General features: G+C 37.8%; 1 protein-coding gene across 1 annotated transcript; it reads right to left on the bottom strand.

Annotated features, from left to right (window-relative positions):
• Positions 1-5,848: 5,848 nt before the first annotated feature.
• Positions 5,849-14,940, bottom strand: SPDYC (speedy/RINGO cell cycle regulator family member C). The gene is made up of 6 exons (XM_053689255.1): positions 14,712-14,940; positions 14,113-14,171; positions 12,268-12,353; positions 6,893-7,061; positions 6,523-6,811; positions 5,849-5,862 (listed from the first exon to the last, which is right to left on the bottom strand). The coding sequence occupies exons 1-6, from the start codon at positions 14,923-14,925 to the stop codon at positions 5,849-5,851; spliced, it is 831 nt and encodes a 276-aa protein (XP_053545230.1). The 5' UTR covers positions 14,926-14,940.
• Between the last annotated feature and the right edge of the window lie 2,565 nt (positions 14,941-17,505).

Below are 17,505 nucleotides of genomic sequence, written 5' to 3'. Positions count from 1 at the left end.
GTCTCTTGTTGATAGGGTGGCGAGAGGTAGTGGCCTAAATTTGAAGCCGTGGAGTGATTGGTCAGGCTGGAGGAAAGGCGACGTCACTAGGTCCGACCTTAGGGTGCCTTTACCTCGCAGGTAGGCAGACCGGAAAATCATCCTAACCCTCTTGACTAACATCTGATGGGGTGGAGTCATCCAAATCGAAATTGGGCCTCTACCTCCCAAAGTAGGAGTTATGGATAGGGACTCATGCACGCCGGCATATTTGCATATGCCTTTGGTTACTAAGTAACCTGCTAGTGTGATCATGCACACTAGCCATTAAAATAAATGCAAACTGAGGGTCTTCCTTCCAACTCTGTTTGTCGTGTTTATTTTGGAAAATAAAGGGGGGGGAGTAATAAAGTTTGGTTAAGAGTGTCTCATTTCAATGGGATCCGGGAGAAGGCTATTTAGTCCTTATGATAGTGTAGTGACCCCTAGTGGGAATGAAACGTATTAAGGGCTGTAGCCTGGCAGGGATAGGCATGTGAAGGAAAGATGGAGATGCAACAATGTTGCAGTTTAAGGGGAGTGACTCACCTTGGGGTTTAAGAACTGATGTTCTGGAGAGTTCTGCCTCTTTCCTCCAGTTTTCTTCAAGAAGTTGCCCACCCTCCTTTCCCTAAAAAGAGATGTAGTGGGTGGCATGAGTAGCGGCTGTGTTTTTTCCGCTCTAGTTAACACTACCGGTGCAGAGAGGGCCACAGAGTGGCTCTCTCTGCATCGGTCTTGGAAAAAAGGTATTGCAGTGATGCCTCAATATCGAGGCATGGCAATACCTTGAAAGCAGATGGAAACATAACCCCTGACAACGTACGTCACTGGTCTTTAAAGACCAGTTTGTGTGTGACGTACCCTGTACAACCTGTGTCGTTAAGGGGTTAACAGAAGCAAAGCTGCTTCTCTGTGATTATGAGTCATCCTTTTCCCTTGGTTAGTTTATACCTGAGGTTACACACTTGTGCAGCATTCCTGTACAAATATGGCGACAGGTTTTTATGTACAGAAACCCTTTGGAAGCCATCTTGGATACCGCCACAATATTTGTAAAGGCAAATCCATGCAATTTTATGCACCGTCAGCCCTGGTTTGAAGGAGAGAAGGGCTCAGAGGGACTAGACATGATGGAGCCTGCAACTCACCTGTAGCAAAAGTTTCTGTCCCTTTAAACCATCCACTAATAAAGTAACAATTGGTCGTGAAATTTACCTGATAAATGGGCTGACAGAGGAAGTCAGTCAACTTAAAAAAAAAAAAAAAAAAAAAAAAAAAAAAAAAAAAAAAAAATGGGACATGATTGCTAAAAAGGACACAGAAATCAAAATTAAACTTGTGATTCAGATAGAATATGTACTTGTGACTTTTCAATTTACTTCTATTAAAATGTAATTTCTTCTCTTTTATCCTTTGTTGATAAGCATACCAAGATCAGGAGCAGCACTGAACTGCTGAGTGGTATTACATAGATACCCCTTTTGTCAATGGCTCCTGATCATCACCAACTAAACTCCCATTTCAGATAAACTCTACATTCTTTATTGAAAGCTAAACCATATACTAATTACTAAGCCCTTGAAGGCCGCCTCTTATGTTAATGCAGTTGTTCCCCACTAGAGGGCATTAGTTCATGTGTGCCATATAGATAACATTGTGCACTTTGAGTTACCTAGGAGTCAGCACTAGCTGGGTAATATTCAAGTCTATCAGAATGGGTAATAAAGGGATTATCTTAAAAAAAATAAAACAAATTCTGGTGTTGACTGTCCGTTTAAGTTTACATTTTGTCTTTACTGTGACAAAAAAAAAAAAAGGGAGGGGGAGAAGAGATGGACAAACTTGGGCTTTATATTTGAGTTTCTACATCACAACACGCTGGTACCGCAATCCTGTAAGGTCCATTTAAACTGATGAAGCCATTTCAGTAAAGCCTAAGGACCAATCCATGATTTGACCATGCACACGGGGAATATGACAATTCCAGTTGAAACCCCATTCTCTTGATAAGTTATCAGAGACAACTGCTTAAAAAAAATAAAAAAAATAAAAAAAAAAAATAGACAAAACCATTGGGACCTAACTGAACCCATTTGGTGACCTAATGGCAAGAGACACGTACATAATCACTACGTACTGTGCTAGCTGGTGATTGAACTTTGTGCAAAAAGAAGTTCATGCCAAAATGCTAGAACATATTGCAGCCTTATGTCCATTTTAGGATGACTATCCTGTGATTATTAAAAGGGACACAAACCCAAATTTTTTTCTCTTTCGTGATTAGACAGAGCATGCAATTTTAAATAATTTCCTTCATTCCCTTGACTTGATATTTGTTGAAAAGCATATCTATATAGGCTCAGTAGCTGCCGATTTGATGGCTGCACATAGACGCCTTGTGTAATTGATAGATATATATATATTTTAGATAGAATGAAGCAAATTATAAAAAAAAAATTAAAAGTTGTATTCTGAATCACAATTTTTTTCTATGAGTTTATCAATAACCAGAAATTCAAATACTTTCTGGTTTGACCCAGTCTGTGTACCCCATCTGAGCCTTGTTTGCAATTGCAGAATGGTGTGGTTAGGTTCCCGTTATATCCGTCTCTGAAGTTACACTGAGCTATGTTTTTCCAGGGCAGTTTACAGATTGCAGAGTTTGTATAGCAGAGCAAAAAAAAAAAAAAAAACACCCACCCACCACACTTTGTAGCAGAGCCACGCCCATTTGTGATTTGCATAGCTCCACCCACTCCATCCCAAAAGAAGCACATACAGAAGTATAAATTTAGCCATACTGATTTCTTAGAGATAGGAAGGTCAAAATTACACCGATTCAGACAGGAAGTGTATTTAAAAAAAACAAAAAAAAAAAAACACTTCTATTGTGAAATGGTTTGTTCCCTGGATATATTTTGTTTAAAAAGAAAAAAATGTACATATCCTCATCTGTGCACTAATGGGAGCTAGCTACACACATTTGTCTTCTGTCATTGGATCACCAGATGTGTTCCGCTAGCTACCAGCAGTACATTCCTGCTCTGGAGAGGACTAACTGCATTTAAATCACTTTACATGGTTTAAGCCGATATATGCAGACTACAATGCAATAAATGTGCAAACATATTGGGATTCTCTTTACGGACTGCTATAGCCCATAAATGCAGGTTAAATCTTCAAGCTATCCCACTTACCTTCGCAACACCTTTCTACACGCTGCAAAACATAATAGATCACAGATGAGGGAAAAACCAAACAAGTGGATGACCGAGTTTGCTAACTGAGGATCCACTTACAGCAAGGGTGCCCAATAGGTAGATTGAGATCTACCAGTAGAATGCAGCAGATTTTATCAAAATGATACGGTCAAATAAAATTATGCAATCTCAACACTGGGGCGTGAGTAGAGTATGGTTGCTAGGGATACCGTTTTATCCAACGCAGTATGTTAAGGGGCGGGCCAGATGGTCTGACACAAAAAGTGCTACAGGATTGGATCGACAGATTTCAACCAATCAATGTAGATGGTTTTTGAACGACAATTGGCCTATCAAAAGCATGGTTGAGTGAGTACTCTCCCAATGGATATGTCTTTATATTAGTTAGGAGGGTAAGCATCAATAGATAGAAAAATAAACGCGGAGGCTGCTGTGCTATGCTAAACAAACAAGTCTGATTGACGGCTGGCAAATGAGCGTGTTGAGCCGGTAAGCAATGGTCTGCAAGGCGCACTACTGAAATTTGTATAAGCCTCCCTGGGTCATATCAGGCCAAGCCCAATGGCACAAAGTAAAGGGGGTTAATGGCAGCAATTTGAATGCAGTGTTTAACCTGAATTAAAGTCCGTGCTACTTTTGTCATCAGGATTAATCTGTTGTATCTTTATGCTTTTGTACATCAATGTGTTGCTAAATCATGTAACCTTAAAGGAATATGAAAATTTGTATATAGAACATGCAATTTTAAACAACTTTAGTTTACTCCTATTATCACATTTATTTTTATTCTCTTGGTATCCTTATTTGGAAAAATGCAGGAATTTAAGCTTAGGAGCCAGCCCAATTTTAGTGGGTAGATATCATTGAGCTGGTCATTTGAAAAGTAGATCGGAGAGAAAAAAAAAAAAAAAAAAAAAAAAAAAAAAAAAAAAACACGATTTATGGGCACCCCTGACTTACACAGAATCGTATTGTGCAAAGACTGTTCCTCTAAGAATTTTACTGTCATCACTGCACCTGTATATTTTATCCTAACATTTAAGGTGGTGGATGCCAGGACTTTGCTGCAAGAAATTTGTAGTTCAAATAGCTCCCATCTTGTGTCCTTTCTTTAAAAATCTAAAGTTTTTTTTAGGTATGCTGTGCATGACACATTCTACATTCTTTTCAACACAATAAGCGGGAGAGCAAAAAAAGTTTAGCTTGTGATTTATTTGTGACCGTTTCAGAGCATACATCTTATTTACAGGTAACTGACACCACCAACCACATTTGAAATAGATTGTTATATTACAAAGAAAAAATAAATAAATATATATACATATGGTCCTTTCACCCATTGCAGATCATCCCCTCACCCCAACAGAGGTAGGTAAAGTGCTTAGGAGATATCCAATCAAATACAGATGCTAGAGGTGTCGCTGAACCATTGAAAGCCGTCCCCTCCAGGTTCCAGCCCAGCTATTGTTTCTGCTGCATTAGAGGGAAAAAAAAAAAAAAAAAGTTAAAAAAAAAAAATCATATTTTGATATTTGAAATTTTTATAGTTTCAGATTTAGACATTCAATAGATTTGAAGGTTTAAATTAAGGACCCCTGTACGTTTTATAATAGAAATTGGATTTTTTTTTTTTTTTAATTGAATGTTCAGAATCTTGGTGGGGGGGGGGGCTGGAAAGAGGGTTAGATAACTGTTTTAGGGTTCAGGAAGGTTGGAGGGCAAGGGAGGATCCCACACTGCAGCAAATAAGATGTAAATCCATATATACACACACACATTGTTAGACTGTCTGCAAGTACCTAAGATGGTCATGACCAGTGGGGGTGAGGAAGGGAAATCTACCCGATTAACCCCTTCACTGCCAGGAATAGTATGGTGTGCAGCTGCAATTATTGGCCTAATTATGAGGCCATGTTTTCTGCCATTTCCGACCAAAGGGGATCCCAGAGAAGCTTTTACAACCATTGGTGCCATGATTGCACAAGCCATTTGTAAATTTTCATTGAGAAACCCAAAGTTTGTGAACACACACAATTGCATTTAGTGGTGAAAATGTTGGCATGAAATACACCAAAGTGGGCCTAGATCAATACCTTGGGTTGTCTACCTGTAAAAACTAATAAGTATATATAATTAAATTTTTTTAAGCAAATGGGGGGGGAGGAGTCTTTTTGGTTAAATGGAATAGCAAAAATGCTAAAAAATAAATTCTTGTATTTTGGGCAAGTTTTTCTCTGAAAGTCCTGGTAGTGAAGGGGTAAAAATAAAAAAAAAATAAAATATATATATATATATATATATATATATATATATATATATATATATATATATATATATATATATATATATATATATATATATATATATATATATATATATATATATATATATATATATATATATATATATATATATATATATATATATATATATATATATATATATATATATATATATATATATATATATATATATATATATATATATATATATATATATATATATATATATATATATATATATAAAGTGTCTAAATTAGACCCCATCTGGAAAGCTTCAAATTTAAATATCCAGTCAAGTTTGTGTCAAAGTCCTTGTGTTCCTGCCTACAGCAGCCGAGCTGCAAAAAGGAAAACCCAAATGTTAAACTTTCACGATTCAGATAGAGCTTATTTTAATGACACTTAAGACCAGTCAACACAGTAGATTTACATAAACAAATGCAAGATAAGACAATGCAATAGCCCTTAGTCTGAACTTCAAATGAGTAGTAGATTTTGACAATTTTAAAAGTCGTCTTTCCACTCCACCTGTACCATGTGACTGCCAGCCATTCACAAATGCACACACTTATTCTTGCACATGCTCAGTAGGAGCTGGTGACTAAAAAAGTTTAAATATAAAAAGACTGCACATTTAATGGAAGTAAATTGGAAAGTTGTTTAAAATGGCATGCTCTATCTGAATAATGAAAGTTTAATTTTGATTGAATGTCCCTTTAAATTCACTTCTATTACCAAATCAAGAGGCTATTTACAAATGCTATTCAAAGAATACAAAACAGTCACAGCAATGCACTACTGAGATTTACCCGGTGACTAAACACATTTGACCGTCTTTGGTCCAGAGAGGTGTTTAGCTAGTTCCCAGTATCGCACCGCTGCTTTGTAAGCAGACTTTAACCCCCATCAAATGGATTAAACAGTTCTATGCAGGCAATAAAACATATCAGCACTCTTTCCCCCCTTGATATAACACACACACACCTCTAACAACTTACTGTAAATGTAAGTGGGCTCTGGACCTAAAGTAAGCCCAGGAGGCAAATTGTAGAGTTCATGAGGCAAATCCTCATTGTCATAACAAAGATGTGAGAGCTCTGGTGAATCGCTATAGAATGAGCCGTTGTCTTCTGAAGTGCTACATCTCTGGCACAGCTCACAGCTAACTGGAGAGAAATCAGGTCCTCGAGGGAACAAGTCATACTCAAAGTATCTCTGTAGGGTACCACCATGGTGGGCTGCTCGTTCCCTGCTCCAGGCCCAATGCAAAGGGTCTTTGGACATGATCTACAGGCGACAGCAAAATCGTTTAAGTGTTAGGCATCGCAGTATACATTGTTACACCAAATAAATCCTATGTTCACCCACCTCATCACAGCACTTCCGTGTTACAAAAGCTCTGTATTTCATGCGGGCCCAAAAGTTAAAGCGAACTCTTAAAAAATGGTGATAAAGTTCACGCCAAAATTTTCCTAGGGCCCAGGGGAAGATCTCAAATTTGTGATCACTCTCTTCTTCCACGTCATTTGCCAGATATCTGAGAAACATTAAATATATTACACACACAGGTACAAATCCCAAATGTATTATATACAGGTACAAATCCTCAAATTTGGGAAAGAAAAAAAAAAAAAAATACCCACAACCCACTACTTTTTTCCCTGCCTGTATCCGTGTTGAAGAATGCAACTAGTCTATTTAAAACACACAACATTTTATAAAACTGCTTTTACATGTATAAGATTAATTATGACATGCAATTATTGCCTAAATGACAAGTGTTAACACTTGGATCCATCCTTTGCTTGGGATGGGAAAGGCTTCTCCTAACTTTCAAATCTGACAGTTTTATACACATACAAGACCTTATTTATAGTATTTGGAGGGAGGATTTGGGTAATGTAATCTTTTGCCAAGGCGAAAAAGAACATTCATGAACCATAGACTCAGGGCCGGATTTCCCATTAGGCATGTGCCTACAGGTGCACTGCAGTGAGGGGCGCCTGCCTGTATGAGAGCGTTACTGCGACTGCATTTTTTTATTTTTTTATTATTAAAATACACAGCGGCTCAGCAACAGCGCCATTACCGCCCGTCTTGCAGCAGGGAGAGTCTGAGGGAGGAGCACCCTGACTCTAGTCTGCTCCTAGACACATGCAGCTCCATGTTTTGCAGGGTTGGGGGGAGAAAGATTACATACTGACTGACTTGTAATGGTACAATCTCCTTATGACTTGTTGTTCCTAACATGTCATTTTTGCACAATCTATTTTGAGTTGAGCCTCTTTGTATTCCCCCACCACTTTTGCCCGGCAGTTGTAAAGTTAATGAAGAGGGGTGCAGCATCCTAATTCCAGGGCTCACCAAGATTAATGTCCTGGCTAAGTGGCACTGACAGGAAATCAAACACAAAAGGCAGTTTAACACAGCCGAATGCTACTTGTTCAACCCTACAGTCTGGCTCCTGCTAGCTGTATGTATCCCTTCCCTGGAACCCAGTTTGTAGCTGGGGGGGGGGGGGGGGAAAGGAGGAATTAAACTTGGTATGAGTGATCAAAAGCATGTGTGTGTGGTGTGTGTCTACAGGCACCCGAAATGTAAATCTGTCCCTGCATAGAATAGTTCTAATAATGGCCGCAATCTGGAATGAAATAGAGATAAACATCTCTCTATTACCCCAAGCCATTGGTTAGTTTGGCTTACACTCTCCCCTCCCTCATATCTTCCCCTCTACATACTATCCCCATATTGCACTTTTATTTCCTTGTTTCCATTCCCTAAACCTAGTCAATGATTTTTACTGTACGAGTCTGATCTAAGTTAGACAGTCATGTGCAAGTGGAGAACACAGATTGAATATGTATTTAGAATGTTTAGTGTAGTTTGCTGTACGATGAAGACACACTGTGGTCTGCCGTTAAAAAAAAAAAAAAAAAACACACACGACTTAGATGATAGCAGTCATTAGGGAATAACAGAAAAGAGAAGTTTTTCATGTCTAAGAACTAAAGCGACATGTTAAGGCATACGAAGTGAGGGAAGGAACCCTGTTTAGGTCCTTGCCATTAGAAGGCATACGAAGTGAGGGAAGGAACTCTGTTTAGGTCCTTGCCATTAGAAGGCATACGAAGTGAGGGAAGGAACCCTGTTTAGGTCCTTGCCATTAGAAGGCATACGAAGTGAGGGAAGGAACCCTGTTTAGGTCCTTGCCATTAGAAGTGAGGGAAGGAACCCTGTTTAGGTCCTTGCCATTAGAAGGCAAAGGAAGGGGGGGGGGGACCCTGTTTAGGTCCTTGCCATTAGAAGGCAAAAGGAAGGGGGGGGGGGGGGAAGGGAACCCTGTTTAGGTCCATGCCATTAGAAGGCAAAGGAAGGGGGGGAGGGAGGGAACCCTGTTTAGGTCCTTGCCATTAGAAAGCACCACCAGGTCCAAGACCTTTCTACTGCTTGCAATGAATCAAACATTTTAAAGTCAACCAATGAAAACAGCTGTCTGCCTTTAACCATTCCATAGACGCTTCATGATGAATAGCTCAAATTTATATCCTTGGTTATAGCTATTAAATATCTGCATCTATGGAAAACAAATGTTAAAGGGATAAACCCAAATTGATTCAGATAGAGCAGGGAATTTTTAAGCAACTTTCTAATTGACTACTATCAATTATCCTTCGTTCTCTTGCCATCTTTAAAAAAAAAAAAAAAAAAAAAAATATCCCTTTAAGGGTTCCAGCTGAATGGACTACTAGTCAGTTCCAGAGACCTGGATTGAGGTTTCTGACACGGATATACAAAGAACATTTGTTTATGAAAACAACCATAGTTCTGTTAAAGGCACCAAGGGCCCCAACTTGTTAAAATCTGTATATTTCCAGGCACAGTATCCATTTAATTGAGCTACACAGTCCTAGCTAGAGGTGAAATATTTATATATATATATATATATATATATATATATATATATATATATATATATATATATATATATATATATATATATATATATATATATATATATATATATATATATATATATATATATATATATATATATATATATATATATATATATATATATATATATATATATATATATATATATATATATATATATATATATATATATATATAGTTTTCATCCAGAAGGTAACACAGAAAAAGATAATTGGATTTAATCTGACCAAGTCACCACCCATGAGGAGTCATAATACTCAAAGAAGCCTTTAGCAGTAGGTTTTACAATTTGTGTCTCCAGGGAAAAAGCAACACTAAAAAGGTGTCCTTTGGGGGAATTCTGGTGATGGCAAACAGAGGGGCCACAAGTCAAGAGCCCTCTAAAGGGGATAACAGCAGAGGTTACCCTGCAACCTTACCTAAAACAGGGCCTGTCACTAGACATTTTTAGTAAGTGTGTAGCTATTCATCTGCAGCTCTTGAGGCTTCTAAAATACTGATCTGTGACTCCCATGCATTAGACTCGCAGACGTTTGTTCAGTCAGTACATAGACCAGTGATGGACAACTTCCTGTCAGACAATAGTACTTTCAGTGCTTGCTATGCTCTGAATATTCCATCTCCTTTATTTGTACATTTGAAGGCTTTGTATTAGGGCTGCGTGATTAATCGTGGATGTGGTTTTAAACGGCGATTAATTGCCACAGTTTTAAAGCCGTGAATACACGATTTAAAAAATAAAAATATATATATAAAATAATATTCAGATGTGTCTGTACTGAATTGATTTGTATTTGATTTCTTGCAAAGCAGCTCCCATCTAGTGGTTGCTTTTAGCACACATTTGTAAAATGGCTGTTTCACTTTGTTTGATCTCAGTAGCAGCCGATAAATCTATAGAAGTCTAAAAGCAGAGCCCATGCAGGAGAGTGAAGAGGAGGGAAAGCCACTTATATTTCCCCCTAGGGACGTCTGCAGTCTGAAACTTAGGATATGTATTCATTATGGAACCTCCCACACAATCTCCTGCTCTCTGAGAAAGGCTCAAATACATAGCAGATGCAGATAACCCCACGGCTACCAAAAAGGATAAAACTGCAGTCCCCTCTGCTAGCTAGCTGCTGGGTTAACTGCATCTACAAGGTATTAGATATCAGCAAGGATCAGCATTTCTGAAAGGAGCAGCCCCCCACCCCTACTGCTTTATGCCTGTATTGGATTCCTGGACAGGAGCAGGGCTCATTTTCAGTTAAGATAAATATTTTTTATTTTTTATTTTTATTTTTAAACACACACGTGTGTGTGTGTGTGTGTGTGTGTGTGTCTCTGATTTTGTGTATATACACACACGTGGTTTGTATTTTTTTTGCTCCCAAAGTGTATTGGACATTGAGAAACATGTACATTAAGATTCTGTATTGTTAAACTTTATTGAAAAATTAAAGGTATTATAGTACATTTTTAAGAAAATCACGATTAAAACACAATCATGTTTTTTTTAAAAAAGAGATTCCCCCCCCTCCCCCATAATCACTCAGGCCTACTGTGTATAGTGTATAAATGGCCAATGTAGAATGGAAAAAAGCTTGACACCTCCAGTGAGAATTAGGCATTTTTGGGATAGATGATATGGGGGGGGGGGGGTGATTTAGAAAGGAGGAAATTTAAAAAAAAAAAAAGAACCACACACCACAACACATTTAAATAGTTTGCAATGTGTTACCCTTTCAGTTATCACAACACAGGCTTTATTCAAATAGGACAAACTTCTACATAAAAAAAAAGTTCCCATAGATTTAAAAGAATAGCTTAATCAACCTCTCGTGCATAGTTTGTGGGAATTCTTGCAGGCCTTAGATTTCCAAGATCAGCTCTTAATCACTTGTGGTGGTCCAAGTATTTAGATCCAGAAGCACTGAGCTCTAACATTTGTGTAAAGAACACTACAAAAAGACGATTGCTTGATCCAAAAATCAGCTGGCATCTGTAGAAAGGGATCTAATTTGACTTAAGGGGTTAAATGCCCCATCATACCCGAGCTCACTAAACTTACTTTAGATTAACAGATTGTGGTGCAATTTTTCATACTTGGGCTGTCAATGTCTCAAAAGGTGACATATGCACAAAAAAAAAAAAAATACAAAGTGCCAAATGTCCCTTCCCGAAAACCCATAAAACCTGTACATAGGGGTATTGTACTTGTGGGATATTGCTGAACACAAATATGGGTGTTTTATTGCAGCAACATCTAATTATCTCCATCTCATGGGTGAAAGATAATTTATGATTCAACATATAGCTCAAATTCTAAGTTTTGTTGCATTCAGAACTTAAACAGACTGTTTTGAATTTGATAGAGATAGTCTATTTAAAACTAGTTAAGTAAGAAGATAATCTTTTTATTGCCCTTTCCCCAGTTTAGCATAAACAGTACTGTTATATTAATATACTTTTTACCTCGGATTACCTGAATCTAAGCCTCTAATTTCCCCCTTATATTAGTGATTTTTACTAACTTGCGTATTAGCCAATCAGTGCTGCCTCATGCATGACTCCACAGTAGTGAGAACAATGTTATCTATTTGGCAAACATTGAGATGTGAAAAGCTAATTAAATGATGGGGCATAGAAACAGGCAGAAATTTAGAGGTTTAGAACTTACAAGATATTTTAATATAACAGTGTGTGTTATCCAAAGTTGGATAAATGGTAGTAAAGGCATTATCTTTTTAATTAAAAAAAATATTTGAAGTAGAAAAAAAACAAAAAAAACAAACAGTGTAACTTACAGAGCAAGGAAGAAGTTTGTAGTTGTATATTCACTTATGTCCAATCCTGCCCTCTTAAAATAGGCTAGAACCATGGCTAAAAGATACTGGGGGGAAAAAAAAAAAAAAGTTAACTTGTTTTTTCACACTTATTCCACAGGTTCAATATCAAGGCTGGATTGGCCTTCCAGGATACCAGGTGATTTCCCGGTGGGCTGCAGCAGTTGGGGGATTGAAAGCTTAAATTTAAAGGGGTGATTAGTGGATGTAAGGTGCCTAAAATAATAGTTTATAAAAAAAAAAAAAATATATATATATATAGTTTTATTCTGAAAAACATTGAGGGGATAAGTATCACAGGTAATCCCCTTTGAGAAAAATGGGGCATGTGCATTCTACTGACTCAATGGAAAATAGGGCTCGTCTACAAATGTTCCAGGGCTGCCTGTTAGATATGTAAATCCCATGTAAGGCAGGGGTGGAATGGGCTGGGCAGTGATTGAGTCAGGGCTGGTGCATGAAAGTTTTACCAACACTGCCCCATTCATTAACAAATCTATGCCTAACCAGCCAGTGATCTGGAACCCTACAAAAGTAAACAGCCACTGTTATTTCTTAAGTGTTTTGCTTAAGCAGTATGTATAGAACATAAAAAAATAAAAAAAAATAAAAAGGGGGTTGCTATACCCGAGCTACTAAGTTGCACTTGCCCTCTGGGTAGGGTGACTATATTGCCGCTTTTAAAAAGGGACACATGAAAAATACATGTTAGGGCTTTTTTTCAGGGCTGTTTAAAGAAATGTTTTGTATAAGAACCCGGACACATTTAAGTGCAACATCGAATCTCCATCCCTCCAGCATTATTTCTTTTCCTGCCCGCTAATTAGACATTTTTGGGGCCACTTCCAATACTGGGTACGATCAACCTTATTATAGACATAGACAAAATATACCCATTCCAATGGGACGACTCACAAAAACTTGCCGATAATGTGCATAGCTTTAGGATTTATAAGCACCCTCCAACCATAGCCCAATGTAAACGTATGCTATTAAAGCAGCGTTTCACTGAACGGCACAATGTCAAGCTGGATACAAGGTATAGGCTCTGACCATTTCTTAAAAAAAAATTACAACCATTGATTACTACTTTTACCCCCTCTTTACAACAAATTCTTAGAATAACCTCCTGTTGCGTAAATGGCCTAACGGCAATATTGAGAGGAGTGGCAGGCCCTAAGAGACCCAACTGGGGAATCAAAATGGAGACGGTATCTGAAGAGAAGCTGTTTTGATATCCACTAGACACTAGTATTGAAACTTACATAAATAGGAGAATAGAGGTAGAGCCAATTCCCCCTATCCCCCCCCCGTTTCCCCCTTAGGATGTTAATTGTTAGAGCGTTAAATAAGTTTATTAGGTTAAAAAAACTAAATAGTTGGAGACGGAGTGATCGCGGATGTCTCAGACAACATATATAAGAGGGACTGGTTCATATTCAACATAGAGAACCCTAAACTTGCTGAGAAAAGGAAAATACTGCAAACATGGGAATGGACACTCACCGGAAATATGTATAAAGGCCGTTTTGAACAAGAATGACTATACTAGTTTGTTCTAACTTGCTTGATGTTTACTGGTCTGCGCACCATACCATTGTGATCTTGCGGATCTCGATTGTCTGATATGTCTTTTCAAATAAGGGGGAAAAAAAAAAAAAAAAGGAACCCCGACACATGTCTTTTTCATATGGGTCCCTTTTTAAAGCAGCAATATTGTCACCCTACCCATGGGCCAAAAATTGCCAATCCTCTCCTGATCTAAGGCCTAGTGAAGCCTGCTATAATGATCCCATTTAGACCAACCTTGTCTGAAATCCTTAAGCAGACATCTTTTGAAAGGAAATCTTGAATCACTTCAGTTTCTGCAATTTAAAAAAAAAATAATGCATCTTAAAGGGCCACTAAACAGCATAATCTGTAAATTACTAATAAAAAAGCATTGTGTTTCAATTTCAAACGAGTAGTAGATTTCTTACAAAATGTTAAAGTTCCCTTTTCCCTCCCACAGCATCATGTGACAGCAATCAGCCAATCACAAAATGCATATATTCTGTGAATCTTGCACATGCTCAGGTGTTGGTGCCTCAGAAAGTGTAAATATAAAAAAAGATAGTGCACATTTAGATAATCGAAAAGTTGTTTATAGTGTGCTCTGTCTGTATCATGAAAGTTTAATTTTTATATGAGTCCCTTTAAAATGTTGGTTACACATCTTCAGACTTGGCCCTCCAGAGGTTTTGGAACTACATTTCCCATGATGCTCAGCCAGCTGATATGCTGGCTGAGCATCATGGGAAATGTAGTTCCAAAACCTCTGGAGGGCCAAGTTAGAGGATGTCTGCCATAAGGTATATTAGGGAACTTGAATAGTTTAAAGAGATGCATTCAATTCAGTAGGTTACCTAAGAGATGAAAATATGCCATGCGTTCGTTTGGCAGTAGGTCGAGATGTGCTGGGCTTGCCACCTTGGGTTTTGCTGCCTGTACCTCTCTCTCAGGGATTCGCTTTTTGCACGCTCCAACAGCCCGAGTGCTTGGATGACGCCTAACAATGCATTGCTTTACTCCGCTGCCAACACAGGGTGTGGCCCGGGTACAGCTCTGCATGTGTCTCATGATAAAAAGGCGTAAGGGGACACCAACTCAAAGACTGATCTGAAAAGAGAGAAGTCAATATTAAACTTTCATGATTCAGATGGAGAAGTTTAAAAAAAAACTTCCAATTTACATCTATTTTCTAGTTTGCTTTGTTCTCCTTGCTATTCTTTAAGTATACCTAAGGTAGCCTCAGGAGCAGCAGTAGACTGCTGGGAGCTGGCTGATTGGTGACTGCACATAGTGTTCAGCTAGCTCCCAGTAGCTCATTGCTGCGCTTTTGATACCAAGAGAATGAAGCAAATTTGAAAATGGTTTAAAATTCTATCTGAATCATGACAATTTTTTTTTTTTTTATTGGGTTTCATGTCCCTTGGAACAGCAACAGTGAAAGATTTAAATTGGTTATTTAGAAAGCAGTTTTACACACACACACTTAACAGCTTTTTAATCCACTTAACCATTCAACGCCGTTAGGATGTTCTATGCAGTCATAAAAGTGATGGGCTTAAACGCCTTCGGGCATGGAACATCCTACCTTTTTTTGCATCCTGATCAATCTTAGTTTAAATTAAGAAAAATCCACTGGGTGGGGCAGCCCCGCAGCCCCCCCCATAATCCAATCTCAGTGTTGAAATCACATGATCATGTTGACGATTGGGTGATTTCCCTTTTCAAGTGAAATATATAGTAGAGATAGAAAAAATACCAGGGTATATAGGATTACCCTAGAACAGCAAGGGATAAATACACGGCACACAAAAAAAGACATTCAAAAATGTATTTATAATTAATTCCCAAAAATACACTCAAGTATATAACAGTATCTTATCTGTCAGTGTCAGTCACCACTATAGACAGCAAACATTTAAAGTGCACTGAGACCTAGTTCTTTCCCTATACTATAAATCAAAAAATAGACATCATAAACAATAAGGGGTTAACCAGAAAACATATGTTTATAACGAATTGTACATTGAATCTAATGTTTATAGGATATATATGGTAAGTAGGCAAAATACATGTTATACAAATGACTGCAGTCCAAACAGAGGTGAACTATATATTATATGGAAAAGCGCTTATTTTCACTCTGTATAAACCAGGGAATCTCCTCTTAAGGCAGATAGACGTACCGCAATTAGTACTGCTGGATGGAGAGTCAATAGCAAGTATAATTATTCAGTTGGAAAACACAGCATATACTTACATGCCCTGATGATCCCCTGTAACACATACTGGAGGTGGGGGAGAAACGTGCGTTGGCACTATGTGTTTATGATAACCCAGGTACCTGTCGAATGTACCGTGGGCCAGGTTTTCTAGTGCATTTGTCTTGACCTATTCCCTGAATCTCCTGTTTCTTCAGAGACATTTTGGCTTTATACATGCAGCTGTACATCTCAAGTGAGCTACGAGTTTTTCTGATGCGACTCCGACAGTGGAGCAAGTGGTTTGAGGAGTGTGCTATTGGAATGCAATGGAAGATGTGAATATACACAGAACTTTGTGATACAGCACTTTGTCAAAGCTCTTGGCAAAATTCACAACGAAATACCGATTCAACTGGATTTTTCCGTCTACAGCCACTCACAGTCCCTGGTGACGCTACACCACTCCCACTGTTGTTGACGTCACACGCTAAGTAATCATCGCAGGTGCTTGCAAGCAGAAGACAAGTGGAAACAACACAAACCGGAGGACTTAAGCCAAGTATATGCTGTGTTTTCCAACTGAATAATTATACTTGCTATTGACTCTCCATCCAGCAGTACTAATTGCGGTACATCTACCTGCTTTAAGAGGAGTTTCTCTGGTTTATACAAAGAGTGAAAATAAGCGCTTTTCCATATAATATATAGTTCACCTCTGTTTGGACTGCAGTCATATGTATAACATGTATTTTGCCTACTTACCATATATGTCCTATAAACATTAGATTCAATGTACAATTCGTTATAAACATAAGTTTTCTGGTTAACCCCTTATTGTTTATGATGTCTATTTTTTTGATTTATAGTATAGGGAAAGAACTAGGTCTCAGTGCACTTTAAATGTTTTAGATTTTGCTGTCTATAGTGGTGACTGACACTGACAGATAAGATACCGTTATATACTTGAGTGTATTTTTGGGAATTAATTATAAATACATTTTTGAATGTCTTTTTTGTGTGCCATGTATTTATCCCATATACCCTGGTATTTTTTTCTATCTCTACTATATATTTCATATTTACTAGAAGGGTGGCACCATCTAGAACAAATTAGCAATATTACCTACTCTCTCACACACCCCTATATTTAGTCTTCCCTTTTCAAGTGTTTACATTAAAGTTACGATGTTCAACACTTGCCCCAGCATGAAAAGTTTTTTTTTATTCTAGCTCTCGTTTTCTTTAAAAGTCTAGTTTAACTCACATTTCCTTCCGGAGCCACTCAAGTGTATGGTGAACAACATTTAGCTTTTATGCTGCAATAACACCTTCCTTATGTGTTCCGATGGAAACAAGTAAAAATCACACAATTGTGTGACTTCAACGATGGGATGGGTCCCCAGCTTTACACAACCAACATTGTTATATTAATATAATGTATAATATT

Source organism: Bombina bombina, chromosome 7, assembly GCF_027579735.1.
Source record: "Bombina bombina isolate aBomBom1 chromosome 7, aBomBom1.pri, whole genome shotgun sequence".
In the NCBI taxonomy this organism is placed as follows: domain Eukaryota; kingdom Metazoa; phylum Chordata; class Amphibia; order Anura; family Bombinatoridae; genus Bombina; species Bombina bombina.
The sequence above is the reverse complement of the archived record's forward strand: the minus strand, read 5'-3'. Positions and strand labels throughout refer to the sequence as shown.

Excerpts from the sequence above, each read along its gene's own strand:
- SPDYC (XM_053689255.1), bottom strand. The coding sequence starts at position 14,925 with ATGAGACACATGCAGAGCTGTACCCGGGCCACACCCTGTGTTGGCAGC. Across the intron at positions 14,172-14,711 it reads GGCATATTTTCATCTCTTAG|AAACTGAAGTGATTCAAGAT; the intron begins GTAACCTACTGA and ends TTTAAATTGCAG. Across the intron at positions 7,062-12,267 it reads ACAAACTTCTTCCTTGCTCT|ATATCTGGCAAATGACGTGG; the intron begins GTAAGTTACACT and ends AATGTTTCTCAG.